The sequence below is a fragment of the Schistocerca serialis genome, chromosome 9, assembly GCF_023864345.2.
Source record: "Schistocerca serialis cubense isolate TAMUIC-IGC-003099 chromosome 9, iqSchSeri2.2, whole genome shotgun sequence".
NCBI classification, from domain to species: Eukaryota; Metazoa; Arthropoda; class Insecta; order Orthoptera; family Acrididae; genus Schistocerca; species Schistocerca serialis.
In genome coordinates, this window is record NC_064646.1 from 425,737,580 (window position 1) to 425,753,018 (window position 15,439).

A 15,439-nucleotide genomic window follows, 5' to 3' on the forward strand; every position below is an offset into this window, starting at 1 on the left:
ACATTTGCAAAACAACCAGAAAGAGTACTGTGCACAACAAATACAAATAAAATCATGAATCTAGAATAATAAAAGTATAACAACATTAACTACGTTCCTTAGCTTTGCTTTCTGGTATGGTATAATTAGACTAAATACAGAATTGTTCAGTTCTTCATACCTATATTGATCCTAGCATCTGCAGCTTCCAGAATGAGAAAAATATCAGATGGAAACTCTTGGTACATGTGTTTAATTGACAGATTTCCAGCAACTGTTCCTGCCTGTAATAAAAGAAAGATAAAAACACATTTTTCTGCTACCCACTAAAGTGCAATGTCATAGAGACATAAATCATGTTTCTAAAACTGTTTGAAAAACCCAAGTGTGATTTAAACTCAATACAAGTGATACTATGCAACATATTCTTACATTTCTAATTGGAACATTTGCCACGAGGTCTATGTGATCTGCAAGCATTTTGGTGTAGCTAAAATTTTTGCTTGATTTTGAAATATCATAAAATAGCTCCATAACTTCAGTGAGAGACATATTTCCTCCAATTGTTATCTCTGAATCAATGGTGAATTTCTTGAGTTCCTCAACATCACTAATGTCGATGAATAGTTCAATGTCAGGTTTCCTTCGATATACACCTGGAATCAGCAATGAAGAACAAGATACAAACTAGTATTTTTTTAAGCTAGGTGTGAAAAGCAAAGTAAATACTAAAATCTGAATAGACTATTCTGAGTGAATGTGGGAATAAATGCATAACTACTTTATGGCACAACAGGAGCGGCTACTTACCAGCCACTGAAACAAATCTACCTTCAATTTGTCTATCAGACTCACAAATTTAAAAAGACAAGCTATGACAATCAAACCGTTTTCCTCTAAAATTACATTAACATTTCAATTAAAAACTTGCTTGTCATTTTCTCAACAGAAAAGCCTCTGTTGAGGGATATGTAGGGCCTCTATTGAGGGATATGTAGGGACATTTGACATGTGATTATCAGGAAAGTGCATAAACAGAACAAGACTGCAAGATTGTAAATCTCTCTCTCTCTCCCTGTGTGTGTGTGTGTGTGTGTGTGTGTGTGTGTGTGTGTGTGTGTGTGGGAGGGAGGGGGGAGGAGAGTAATACCAAATGTGTAAGTTGAGCTACAATGCTACAATGATGAAGTTCTTGTTAATGAGCCTAGCCATTGCTTAATGCTTCCTCTGTCCAGTGAGTGACTTTTTCACTCATTTCATCATTTAATAATTGAATCTACTGAGAGGAGTAAATAGCAAAAATTGTAAATTATGATCTTACACTGTTTGAAATGTATATAAACCTCATACCATTTTTATTTTCTTCCACTCTGTGTCACTGCAGGGTGTTTAATGCACATTGTTTCCAATTATGAATAATAATAGCTGAACCAGTTGCTACACTAAGCCCCATCAATGTTTAATGCACATTGTTCACAGTTATGAGTAATAATAGATGAACCAAGTTGTTACACTAAATATCAGCAACCAGAGATGATTCAGATTACATAAGCACAACGGAGGAAGTGGAAATGTCTTCACAAGACCACTAATTGCCATGTCCAAATTTAACCATTCTTTAAACAACTTCAACAACAAGAAAGTGATCCTAACTGAGAATGCTGGATATAAGGTAAAATAACAACTACACAGATTTATGTTTTGAAGACAAAACACAACCAACCAAATTTAAAAAAAACTAAAATAACTGCTATACCTAATAAAAGAAAAGGCAATGATTGTTCATATTTTACATGCTTCAAAAATTCTACTAAAAGCTAAAATTAACCAACATTTTTGAGAAGACCAATTTGGATTTAAGAAGGAAAAGAAACCAAGGAAGCTATAGCAATACTACAAATGGTCTTAGTCTTTAGAAAAGACTTAGATAAACAGGAAAACGTATCCCACAATCATTGAACTAGAGAAGGCTTTTGAAATAATGGACTGAAGGATGCTGTATGGAGAACTGTATGGAGAACTGAATTAAATTGGAAGAGGCTGGTGAGATGAAAGCTTGATTCTCAGTCTATGGAAAAACCAGAATACATGTATAGGTACCAATGAACTAAAAAAGAGGCTAGAATAAGCAGAGGTGTCAAATGATGGTTTCCTCTCCATCCTTATTTATTTTATTTATATAGATGAAGTGCAATATAAGCAATGAAAATCAACACCAACAGGATCTAAATTAATGGTAAACATATAAAGTATTTGATTTGCTGATGATAAAGTAGTGTTAGCAGATTCTGAAAAGGTTATGAACTCCACATTAAAAAACTGTCTGATGCCTTTGACAACCATGAAACAAAAATAAATACAAACAAGACTAAAATAATGATGACAGATTAATCAGACAGATTAGTAAGGACAAACATTAAGATAGGAAATCATATGCTAATGCAAGTAAATAATTTTTCTTCTTGGGTAGTATATTAGAAATAACAACAAAAGGACCATGCATATTTAAAAAAAAATAGAAACGAATGAATAAGTATCTGGAGATAACAGTATTTTATTTATAAAAAACCCTTACTATACAGACAAGAAAGTAAGTCATCAAGACATTTATATGGAGCTTTTATTGCTAGAGTTGTGTAGGATGGACACTGGGGAAACCAGGAAAGAAAATATTAGAGGCAACAGAGATGTGCACATAGAGAAGAGCCACAAAACATCCTGGACTTAAAGAAAAACTAATGAACAGATACTAATAGGTATCAAAAATAAAAGTGTGTTGATTACCACAAAACAAAGAAAAAACTAAATTATCTGGAAAACTTATTTCACATAACAGCTTTACAAACACATCTTGGGGGGAAAAAATCAAGAAATAGGTGCAGAACACCCATATTACAAGCTGTTATCTGTGGAACGAACTGCAGCAACAATAACCAAAAGGTATTGAATTGTTGAATTGTGTTCTATTCATCTCATGACATACATTTACAATCCATTTGGTTTGCGTACATGAGACATGTCAAAAATTTATAAAACAATTACAATGATTTTTACATTAATAAATAATAGCACTATAATAAATAGCAACACTATAAGGATAACACATTGTACCCAGCTCAAATTTCCAGTTTGTCCTGCATGAATTCATCCACTGAGTAATAACACTTCACTGTCAGTACCTCATATAGCTTTCCTTTAAGTGAACCTAAATTCATCTGCATGAACTTGTTGCCTTTTAATTTATTACAAAGTTTCATTCCCATTTATTGAGATCACTGGGCATACAGTCTGAGGTGGTGGGTGGGAAGCATAAAATTTTCTTTGTTTCTGGTATCATGTGAATGGACAAAATGGTTTCCCTCAAATAATTCATGTCTGGTGTACAAAAATATAATAATCTCATATGTATGTGTAAGGATGGAGAGTTAATATTTTAAGTTTTCTAAATAATGTTTGACATGGTTATCTGTGATATGCAGTGCACATATTTTGTATGCTTTTTTCTGTATTTTTTAGTATCTGCACTATGTTTGTCAAGTTACCCCAAAAAACAATACCATACCTAATAATGGATTTGAAGTAGCTTTTATATGCTACTTTTTGTGTGTCCATGTCAATTGCAGTTGACAGTATTTGTATTGCAAATGCAAAGCTGCTCAGTTTGTGTGCCTGCCAGCTCAAATTTTTATCTACATTTAAATCTAAGAATTTGACTGAGTCAACTTCTTCTATATCTTGGTTGTTGTGTACAATCCTAATTTGCTCACATTTTGACTGTTTGGTTCTGAAATGCATCATGTGAGTCTTAGATATGTTTAGATTCAACCCATTTAGCTGAAACCAAGTTTCTAAGATACTGACAGTACTGATCACAGATTTGGGAATTTTTTACAAGTCCTGATCTTCAACTAAGACAGAAGTATCAACTGCAAACAGAACTGATGAGGAGCTGATATTTAATGGTAAGTCATTAACATAAAAGAGAAATAGGACTGGGCCAAATATGGAGCCTTGTGGAACACACTGAGATATTTTTTTTCCAGTCAGAAAAATAATATGTGCCATTTGAATAAATGCTAACTCTTTGCTTTCTGTTGGAAAAGTAGGATCTAAGCCACTGAAGGGCACTGCCGCTAATGCCATATTGGTACATATGACAAGTGAAAGAGAAGGTCGGCTACATCAACAAGGCATTGCCTTCAGCATTCAATGATGATATTAGACGTGATAGCAATAAATTTCACCACAGAGCAAGAAGATTAAAAACTGACAAAACCACATTCTGCACTATTAAAGTCCATTAAAATGTACAGAACATGTGGAAATGGGACTGGTTGCAGCTGTCAATTCTGAGAAAGCCTATACGTGCATATAAAATGTGGATGAATGAAAAGTCCAGTACTGTTATGCTACTTTTTAAATACCTTATACACAATATTTTTCAGAGCAGATATACATTGCAAAATATTGTATCATCTATTTTTGTTGTGAAAATGTTTTCTGCCAAAATTTTAAGATTTCTGACGCTTTTCTTCTGTTATAAATGCAAAATTTGTCTGATGGTATCATATTATTTGGAATATAATACAAAAAGCATTTGATTTTGAAAAAGAAACTATAATTATCCCAAAAATTATGCCACAAATACAGTGAACAAAAGAAACATTGATTAAGAAATAAATGAATTTTAATGGTAAGACCAATTTGTACAAATGACAGTCGTAATTACATAATGAAATAAGTAAAAGTAACCAGATCCCTTAAAGCTAAGTCGTCAATAGGCACATAACCAAGGCTGACAATGTTGCTAATTTTCAGATAATATCGTTCTTTTGAGTTATGGAATACATATACATCTGCATCTGTCTTGGCCATTTGTCACAAGGGACAATGTAATGTAACAACCTTAAATTTTGTATGGAAGTACGTGGTCTTTAGCGTATTAATTGATATGTTTTACTCTACTATTACACTACAGTTTATTTATGATTGTATTTATGATTGTGATTATTCTTTTCTCATTTATTATTAATTATCTATTACGATTATTGAAAAACTAAATTCTCTAAACAACAAAGTTTTTCTAAATAACAAAGTTGGGTGCACTATTTCATTTGTAAGATTATAAAATTTGATCATTTGGACTTTTTGCAAAATTCTGTTTAAAAACAATGTTGCTTCACTGTCATTTCTGACACAACAACACTGACACACTGTGATTGCACATCCATTAACTAACACTGCACACACATAACTGACTGGCCAAAAGAATTGTTACAGCACAGAGTAAAATGGGTTCCAACTTATAAAATTTTTAACACTTTTAACACTTTGGCACAAGGTAAGCTGGTTATACCAGGATTAGTGGCAGACCAGTAAGTATAAGACAGACGGGCAGAACAGTCTGCAACTCTGCAGTAGCGGAGTGGGAGAGAGCACACACAGCGGGAAAACAGAAGAGGACAGTGACTAAGCAAAATAACATGTACACTTGTTTACGTGGTGGGATGCCACATGAAGCAATAGACACAGCTAGGGAAAACACTGACAGACCAATTTCACTAGCTGCTAAGAGAGTATTAAAGCAAGAGTAGCAGAATAAAAAGGTCACATGCAGTCATCGCTAGTAAACTGCATGTCACAGAACTATGGAGAGCTCTTTAAAATCCAGTGCCCCAGCTTGAAGTACGTGAGGATGGTTCAGGTCAATGGGAACAATGTAGTTCATGTCAATGACATTCCATTCCATGACCATGTTGTTTTAGTAAGTCTTGTCTCAGATCACCCAGAACAGTACCATCCATCCTTAGAGTGGCTCAGAGCTGAACTCCTCTGACGAACTTTGTGCCATGTCACACCAACCACTGCTGATGAGAGACCTGATGAACTACTAGCAGCAGTGCAGTAGCATGTGCTGTACACTCTGAGTGTGGAACGGAAGGCAATGACCAGTGTTCCTGGTGGATCACCGGGATGGAGAGTGTACATCCTGATTTAGATGACCTTATGATCAATGTATTGTAGTGGCAGGGGAAATGTTCATGGTATGCATTCAGTCATGATAAACATGGCTCTGGATGCACCTACAAAAATGCACTTGAGAACTAACTATGCTTGGCTGTTGTCTGGGCCCCTACTGATCAAACAGAAACATCAGTCATTAATTTAATGGGAGCATAGCAAGCACTTGTCAGATTCTAGTAAGTTATAAAATGATGGAACAAACTGAGCAGTGATACTGTATGAAATTTTCACAAAAGCTTGGTGAACCCAGGTGGAAACTACTCACAAAATACAATACGCTTTTGTGGAAAATGCCATAATCAATTCATGTATAAAGGTGTGATACAAAAGTTTCAAAGATAGCCACATATCAGTGAACAGCAAACTGCATTCAGGCAGCCTCTCTAAAATCCAAGTTGATTATATCATTGACCAAGTGCTGACTTTGGTCATAGAATACAATCTTATCATAGTACAAGAACTGATGAATGAAATTGAGTTAAGCATTGCATCAGTATATTCAATTTCAACTAACAATTTGTGCATGAATAGACAGTCCATAAAATTTGTACTGAAACTGCTGACAATGGAGAAGAAGCAATGGTAGATGGAAGTTGCACTAGACATGCCTGACAATATAAAACAGTAGCACCAACTTTCTGAACATCGTGATCACAGGTGATGACTTACACATTTATTTATTTACTTATTCACGTTCCATAGATACTTTATGCAAGAGAATTGTACAGATGTGGAACGAGTCATAATTATACAGGGGAACAGTAGCCTACTTATAGATGCTAATAGATATAAACTGCAATATATGCAAAGGAACAAAATATGTTAAAATTTACAAGCTTAGGCACTTCCTAAAGTTAAACAGATGTATAAAACAGTACAATAATGGAAAATGAAGTCCCATGCTTCTTGACAGAGCATAGGAGAATGATGTGGGTGACCCACAGCACCGTACTAGGCAAGGTCTAATGGAGATGTTTTGCCGTTGCCTTCCTCAGACTGTAATGGGGATGAATGATGATGAGGAAGATGACACAACAACACCCAGTTATCTCAGGGCAGGTGAAAATCCCTGACGCCTCCAGCAATCGAACATGGGACTCCGTGCTCTGGAAGTGAAAACACTACGGTGAGACCATGAGCTGCGGGCAAAAATGAAGTCTCATGCTGATTGACAGAGCATAGGGGAACGATGTGGGAGATACACACCACTCTACTAGGCAAAGTCCTAATGGAGGTGGTTTGCCGTTGCCTTCCTCCAACCGTCATGGGGATGAATGATGATGATGAAGATGACACAACAACACTCAGTCATCGACAGGCAGGTGAATATCCCTGACCCCACCAGGAATTGATAACATGGGACCCTGTGCTCGGGAAGCAAGAACACTACCATAAGACCATGAGTGGCAGACAGAACAATAATAAATTACAATTATTCTATATTAAGTTATCACTTTTTTAGAAGTCAAGTACATTGTTATTCTAACATAGGTCATCATGTTCAGTTACACAGTGGTAACAGCAAATATTACAAGTCAATGTGTCATATCTGACTTATAGAAATGGATATGTCAAAGAACTCATCAAGAGAGTAAAAAAGTGTTTCAGAAGATATTCTTTTAATTTACTTTTAATTTGTGGTATTACATTAGTAAGATTTTTTATGGCCATAGGAAATGCATTAAGTATCTTTTTGCTTGAGTAGTGTACACATTTTAGTACTAGATTTTTTTTAGTTTTTTTAGTTTTTTCTGTCCACACGCAAGTCGTGTTTTGATCTTGTGCCATAGTCATGATAGTTACTGTTGGTTTTGTGCATGGGTAGGTTCTTAACTAAAAAGGACATAAGGGATATATTGTGATATCACTGTTAATATTTTGTGTGTTTTAAAAAGATTTATGTGTGAATGATTTCTACTCACTCCACTTAAAATTCCAATTGCCCTTTTCTGAGTGACAAATACTTCATTTTCATTGGTTGATTTCCCCAAAACATTTTGCCTTATGACAACAAATGAAAATAGCCAAAATAAGCAGCCTTAAGAGCATCAGTATTTGCAGTCGCTGCTATAATGCGTACAGCGTAAGTCTTTTTGTCAAGTCCCGAATATGGCACAACCAATTCAATTTATTGTTGATGTATAGGCCTAAAAATTTAGGAGAATATACTTAATGTACATCTTGATCATTACAGCTTGGACTTATGTCCTCCTGCACTTTCTGAGACCCATGTAAATGAATGTACTTTTCTTTTTTTAAAAAAAAATTAAAGTCAGGCCTTTGCAGGCGAACCATTTATGGAGATTGTTGAACACAAAGTTGGCAGATGTTGCAATGTCACTGTCAGGCAGTTTTTCTTCTTTTTTTTTTTTTTTTTTTTTTTTTTTTCAACTAAAAGCGATGTGTCATCTGCAGACAGTAAATTTGGTAGTAACTTTTGTAAAGTAAGAAAGAACAGGGTTTCAGCACAGAACCTTGCGGCATTCCTGTAGTTACTATTCCCCAACCAGATGAGGTTATTGTGCCATCTCCATGACTAAGTGATCCTCTGTGCTTTCTATCAGTTAAGTATGATCGAAGCCACATTCCTCATAGTGTCATTTAAACCATAATAGCCAGCTTTTGAAAGAAGGATTTCATGGTTCACACACTTGAATGCCTTGGTTAAATCGCAAAATATACAAACTGAAGCTAATCTATTGTTCAGTGCTTCTAAAACATTATTGATAAATGCAAATATATCTTCATCAGTTGACAGGCCTGCTTGGAATCTGAACTGATAATGGATTTTCCAGTGCTCCACAATTCTCTTATGTATAAGTTTCTTAAGGACTTTGGAGAAACTTCTTAAAAGGGAAATCGGGCAGTAGTTAGAAGTGTCAGATTTATCCCCTTTCTTGAATAGTGGTTTCACATCTGCATACTTTATTCTGTCTGGGGTGATACCTTGTTGAAGGTACTCATTAAATATATGACAAAGTATTACACAAATGCCATTATGAGAATGTTTAAGTACCTTAGAAGAAACATTATCAGATCCAGATGACTTTTTGGTTTGCATTTTAGGGAGGATCCTTTTACCTCACTGACAAAGACTAGGGCTATATGCACTAGATTTATTTTGCACAATCCAGGTTCTTTCAGGAGATCCATAGCCTCATTGACTGAGTCCTTACAACCAGTTTTCTGGGAAGCTGTTAGAAGGTGCTCATTAAGGACACTTTCAACTGCATCAGTATCTTTAATCAAACCACCACAATGTCTTATTTCTATGTTAGAAACACTGTCATATTTTTCCCCAGCTCCCTTTATATAGCACTCCAGTTGGTTTTAATTTTATTGTTTGAGTTGTCTATTTCAGATTTAATATGTAATGTTTTAGAGCACTTTATAACTCTTTTCAGTATTTTACAATATGATCTGTAATGTTCTTTTCAGCCGGCTCATCAGAACCTCCTTGTGATGTATATAAATCTCTTGTTGTCTTACATGAAATTTTTATCCCTTTTGTAATCCACAGTTTCATTTTGCAAGCCTGGGGATTCATTTTTACAATTATTTTGTGAAATACTGCTTCAAAAAGGAACATGAATTCATATGTGAATAGGTTGAATTTAACATTAATATTTCTTTCTTTATACATTGGGTTCCAGGCAATCTGCTGCAAGAGCTTATTGAAATTTATTAATATCGTTCTGGAACACCTAATAACTGGTTTACATTTAATGCTGAAGCATATGCTATAAACAGTAAGCAACTGCCCATCATGGCCAGTCAGACCATTGAGAATTTCACTTACAGCACTGTGATTACTGCTAAACTTATCAATAAAGATGTTTTCAATAAGACTTACACTAGCATCTGTCACTTGGGTGGAAAATTCAACTACTAGAGTTAAATTAAAAGCTAGTAACAAATATTTTACTTCTCTTCTATTGGAGTGGCCTGTAAGTAAGTTTACATTTAAGTTACCCAGAATTACTAAATACTTCACCTTTGAATATATTTTTAACAAAACTGATTCAAGCTGTTTTAAGAAGACACAAATTATCCCTGCAGGAACCCTATATATTGTCACCACTATAACAGACATATTATCTGCGAAAATCTGAGATTCACAGGCTTCAAAATGAAAATCTTCACAATGCATATTTAAGTTAAGTGATTTATGAGCTATACCCACTTTGACATAAACTGCAGCACCACCATTCTCTCTATTTGCTCGACAGTAACTATCAGCTAGGACATAACCCTCTAACTGAGGCATCAGCATGGCAGACTTTACCTGCTGCTCCATGAAACACAATAAATGGATTTAGGCTAGGGAGTAATTTTCATTTATGTTAAGAGCCAAAACCTCCACTTTATCTCTTAGGCTCCTGATATTTTGGTTGAATATACATAATTTATCATTCATAATAGATTTTAAGCTATCATATTTGGCGGTTAAATTAATGTCTCTCAATACATAAGGATTGGTACTTGATTTACTGACAGGCTCCATTTTATAGGCTCTGCTTGTGTGCTCATTACTTACAAATTGACCAAATTGACAAATTGCCATGTTTCTTGTTGCACTGATCCCATAAAAATTTGTCACTCTTCCACACCTGTCACTTTTCATTAGTGATGGAGTTTGACAGGTTGTTGGTGATGAGTTGGTTATTGCTTTTGACTGGCTGGTGTTGCTTAATTCCACACTGTCGTGTTGCTTCTTGCGAATAACTCCCTGGTTTTACGCTGTTTGCTACAAAGTTCCACTACCTGGTTCTCTAACTTGTGCCTTACATTTCTGTTTAAATGGGGTCCATGTCTGGTATGTTCTTCATGCTTAATTTTGCTCATATCTAGTACATGCACATGATTTAATTTTTTATACAGCTTCTGTAGTTCAGAGCTGTAGTGCTCAATTTCTCTGTTCACACACAACCACTAGGGGAGATCATGCCACACTAGTATGTTTATTAAGGTGAAATTTGTGTTGTACAGTTTAGGTAATAACTTCCTGTAAGTTCGAGTGCTGTCATGCTCTCATTTTTGTAGATGTTATTAATGCTGCCTATAATTACAATGTGATCATCTTTTTTCAAATTATGTTTTTTCAATAACTAGGTTTTTGACTACAGCACTTAATGTTGCTCCAGAATTAACTTTTGCGAAAACAGAATACTCTCTATGTAGAGCATCATGAAGGGGAGCTGACAGGCTTTTCCCATGGTTGTCTGCATACAGTAAGAACTTTTTCCTGTGTCCATCCATTAGTGTCTTTTTGTATCAATCATTATCATTAGATTCATTGCATTTACTTTTGCCAACACAGTTCTCTTTTTTTTTTTTTTTTTTTTTTTTTTTTTTTTTTTTTTTTTTTTTTTTTTTTTTTTTTTTTGACTGAATGAAGTGCTACAAACTTACTCGGTGGCTCTGTTGATCTGTTTGACACATCAAAAGTGAAATTTAGACTCACACTTCACACATACAATACGACTTTTAGCAGTTTTTCTGCAGTTTTTACACAGGCCATCACATTTGTTAACCCAAGACCTACTATCGTTAGAGTTTGTCATATTTATATTTTAAAGCTTGAAACTCTTCTAACAGCATGTGACCCAGGAACCAAGAGACAGTCATCACAGTGGAAATAGCTGATGTCCTCAAAGCCAAAAAATTAATGGCAGATTTGCTGCAATGTCACCATCATATTGACCATCTTCTTTAACTTCAGGGACAGTGCAATCACAAGGCCAAACCATAACATTCATGATGTTGTGTAATGCAAATGACAATAACTGTGGGTAGAAAAATTTGGTAGCTCCATCATCATAATGCACACACCCATTCTGGACATCTTATTTAGACTTTCCTCAACAAACACAACGTTCTTGCAGTTAGTCAGGCTCCCTAGTCCACTGAGATGACTCTGGGTGGCTTTTGGCTCTTTGCAAAGCTGAAAATTTCCCTGAGAGGAACACTGTTAGAGTCAAGAGAAGACATCATACAAAATATGACTACCTGGCCAATCAAACTCCAAAAAATAAGTTTCAGGAGTGTTTCCAGCAATGGCAGACATGCTGGGAGAAATGTGCATTACTACAGTGACCAGTTTCAAGAGGATTAGGGTTCTGTATCTCCAAATCAATAAATATATTTCTGCCAACCAACGGTTGATGCTTTTTGAACAGACGTCATGATAGATAAGTTCTTACATTTACTCCTTCCATTACTTATATTCCACCATGGAATTTCCATTAGAATACTCATATTTGTATCAGGGAATCTGAATACCTCTGAGCCATCTTGAAACTTTCAAGACAGTGTATTTATACTGTAATGATAGTGGGGAAACCTTAATGATAAATTTTGGATATCATTTATCCTTCACTAAATGAGATACAAAAAAAGTTTTGCAAATGTGCAAGATTATCCAATATAAAGAAATTTATTCGTCCTCATATTAGAAAGACAAGTGGGCTTCAAACAGCTGAGTGCTGCAAGTAAAAACTTATGGATGAGATTGCAGACAAAAAATAAAAAGTATGGAAGGGTTTCTTCAATACTAACCATGAGCTGTGTTGCCCGCTACAAGCATGTATTTTTTATCAGATTTTGTTGCTAGAATATTGAAAATATCATCAATTTTATCAACTCTAAACCATTCTGAAGACTGTGTTTCCAAATGTAGTGGCGAGAGCACATTCTGTTGACTGCATGTGTCACTGTCATTGGCACATTTTTCATTACATGGTTTCCCATTTTTTGCACAAATCTTTTGAGTTATATCCTGAAACAAATACAGTGTTTATCATGGAAAATTTTAACTACTGCTGATTTAGTACTTAGCCTAATAATATTGCTATATTCTACAGTGTATTTTAAAACATTTGAAATAAAAATTACTAGTATAATTATATCAAAATTTCATTAGACAATAAAATATCATTTTCTCTGCAGGAGGGGCTTTACTAAAATGAATCTGACAGTAACTGATGTGCTATCACTGGGGAAGTACTTTTCCTAACAAAAAAGTGAAGAACTGGAAGGGGGAGGATTGAGAGAGAATGTAACATTATTTAGGTGATTACAAAAACAAATCAATTTCACAAAGAACTTTGCAGTATGAGACTTGTTGACATGATGTTGCATCACCTCTGGCCTGGACAAATGCACTGCTTCAGTTGGGATGGCTGTCATAAAGCTGTTGTATCCTCTCTTAAGCCAAGCTTAGCCAAGCTTAGCCACATCTGTTGTAACTGGTCCTCAATATTCTTGATATAGGCACTGGGACAGGGCTGACATCCAGATTGTTTCCATACATGTTCCATTCAGGACAGCTCTGTGGATCTTGTTGGGCGTTGGAGTACCTCAATATACACACAGACAATTTTCAGAGACATGTGCTATGTGTGGATCAACAACGTCCTGTAAAACATGGCACCACAATACTGTCACATGAAAGGTAACCATGAGGACACAGTATGTTTGTGACATACCGTTATGCCATGAGTTCCCTTATCACAGCCAGCCATGACTAGAAGTCATACCTGATGATTCCCCACTCCATGATACTAGGAGTAACACCACTGTCTCCAGAACATTGGGACCTCTCCCCATGTAACCACCATATCATTAACTATGGTCTTCTGTGGTAGTGCAGAACTGCAGTTTATTGTTAACCTCATACAATGTCATTCATTGGCAGAACATGATTCCTAGTTTCAGGAACATTCCAAATGCACCCATTTGTGTTGTGGCACTAATGGCAGCCTAGCATGGGACAGTAATTTCCCAGTCCACCTGCTGCTAGCCTCTGACCAATGATTGTGGATGACACAGAACACAGAGTCCATTAATTGGTTTCAGATGGCAGACATTGATGTGAAAGGGTTATGATGTGCTTGGTAACAATACGGTGATCCTCCCTTGTGGTTAGAGAACATGGTCAACTGAAACCTTGATTAAGTGTATGCTTAGTATGTTTCCATGCAGTCCAGCACTAGGCAACTGTCACGTCAGAAAGCCCCATACATTTGGATGTTGTGTGAGTGAAACACCTGGCAATATGGAGATACAAAATGTCCACATTTTCAGACTCTGTCGAGTGCTGATAATGCTGTCTCACAAAAGTTCATGGCATTTCGATGTCTTTCCCAGTGATCACACAGCATCTGAAGTCATTCATTCCCCTTATGTACCCCACCAGGCCTTGTAACAACAGTAAATACAACCAGCACTAGTGCACTTAAGTGGCTGTTCTACCTGTTGCCCTAATCTGCCAGTAACTCTAGTCAGTTGAATATCCACCGATGTTGTGTATGCGTATGAAGTTACATTCACATCCAGCTGTGGCTTCTGGGTATTTTGCCTGTTTTGTCAGGCACAGTATGTTTACCAAAATGCATGAGCAGAACAACTGAGTTGAAGAAATCTTACAAAACACATTTTCTCATTAAAATAATAAGTAGAATGATTTAAAGACCCTAGAAATACATTGCTGGATTTTAAAATTGCTGTGAAGAGGGCTTACAACATGCATAAGATATTAAGTATAAGTTGTCATTTGAAGGCAACTGCAGAAAGTAGGCAGAAGTAACAAAAGCTACATTCTGTGAATAACAAAAAATTACACAGTTATTTTCTTATCCATAAATTAAATACAAGGGTCATTCAATAAGTAATGCCCCACATTTCTTTCTCTAAATATATTTTATTGTTAAGATGTTAAGAGTCAGAATTTGGTGACAATATAAATCACCATGTCTTGTCCAGGTCCTATTTTTTGACGTAGTCTCCAACATGTTCTATGGCTCTACACCAATGTTGTGGAAGAGCATGTATTCCATGCTGGTAAAAGCTCTTGTCCTGTAGGTGTAGCCATGTTTTCACTGAATGACTCATACTCTCATCATCTTCAAAGTGCATTCCCCATAGAGAATCTTTAAGCGGACTAAAGAGATGGTTGGTACAAATAATTCAGCATGTCTGGAGCAGTGGCTGTGAGAGGATGTCCCGAGCATGGCTGATCGTGGAGCTCTGTTTCTGCATTTCCTGAGGCTATAACTTTCTTTACTTGTTGCCCAACTGTACTCCTATCAACTGCAAAATCACAATACATTGCACACAAATGTTTATGGATGTTCACCAGTGTTTCTTTTCCTGCACAAAAGAGTTCAATAACAGCACACTGCTTGTAATGTGAGTCACATGTAGACACAATTTTGTCACTGTACTATGGCTCTGCCATCTGCTAGGATGGTTCGAAACTTCGCTGACACACACAAAAAACATCAGATGTGAACCACCAACAAGGATGTTTATCTATGTATATTAATGGCTTCTTAAAAGAATGTGGGCATTACTTATTGAATGACTCTCATATTAATACTGATTGCTTTTGAAGAAAGTTATGTGATACCTTGTATAAGAAGGAGAAAAGTGTCAT

The 15,439-nt window shown here is 35.8% G+C and overlaps 1 protein-coding gene across 2 annotated transcripts in view; it reads right to left on the reverse strand.

Moving 5' to 3' along the window:
* LOC126419914 (uncharacterized) overlaps positions 1-15,439 on the reverse strand; it is a 257,958-nt gene that overhangs the window by 140,416 nt on the left and 102,103 nt on the right. For both annotated transcript variants that reach the window (XM_050087192.1, XM_050087193.1), the window contains exons 6-8: positions 12,562-12,781; positions 412-635; positions 161-263 (exon numbers count right to left, since the gene is read on the reverse strand). In XM_050087192.1, coding sequence (XP_049943149.1) covers positions 161-263; positions 412-635; positions 12,562-12,781 — 547 coding nt within the window. The remainder of the gene's footprint in view (positions 1-160; positions 264-411; positions 636-12,561; positions 12,782-15,439) is intronic.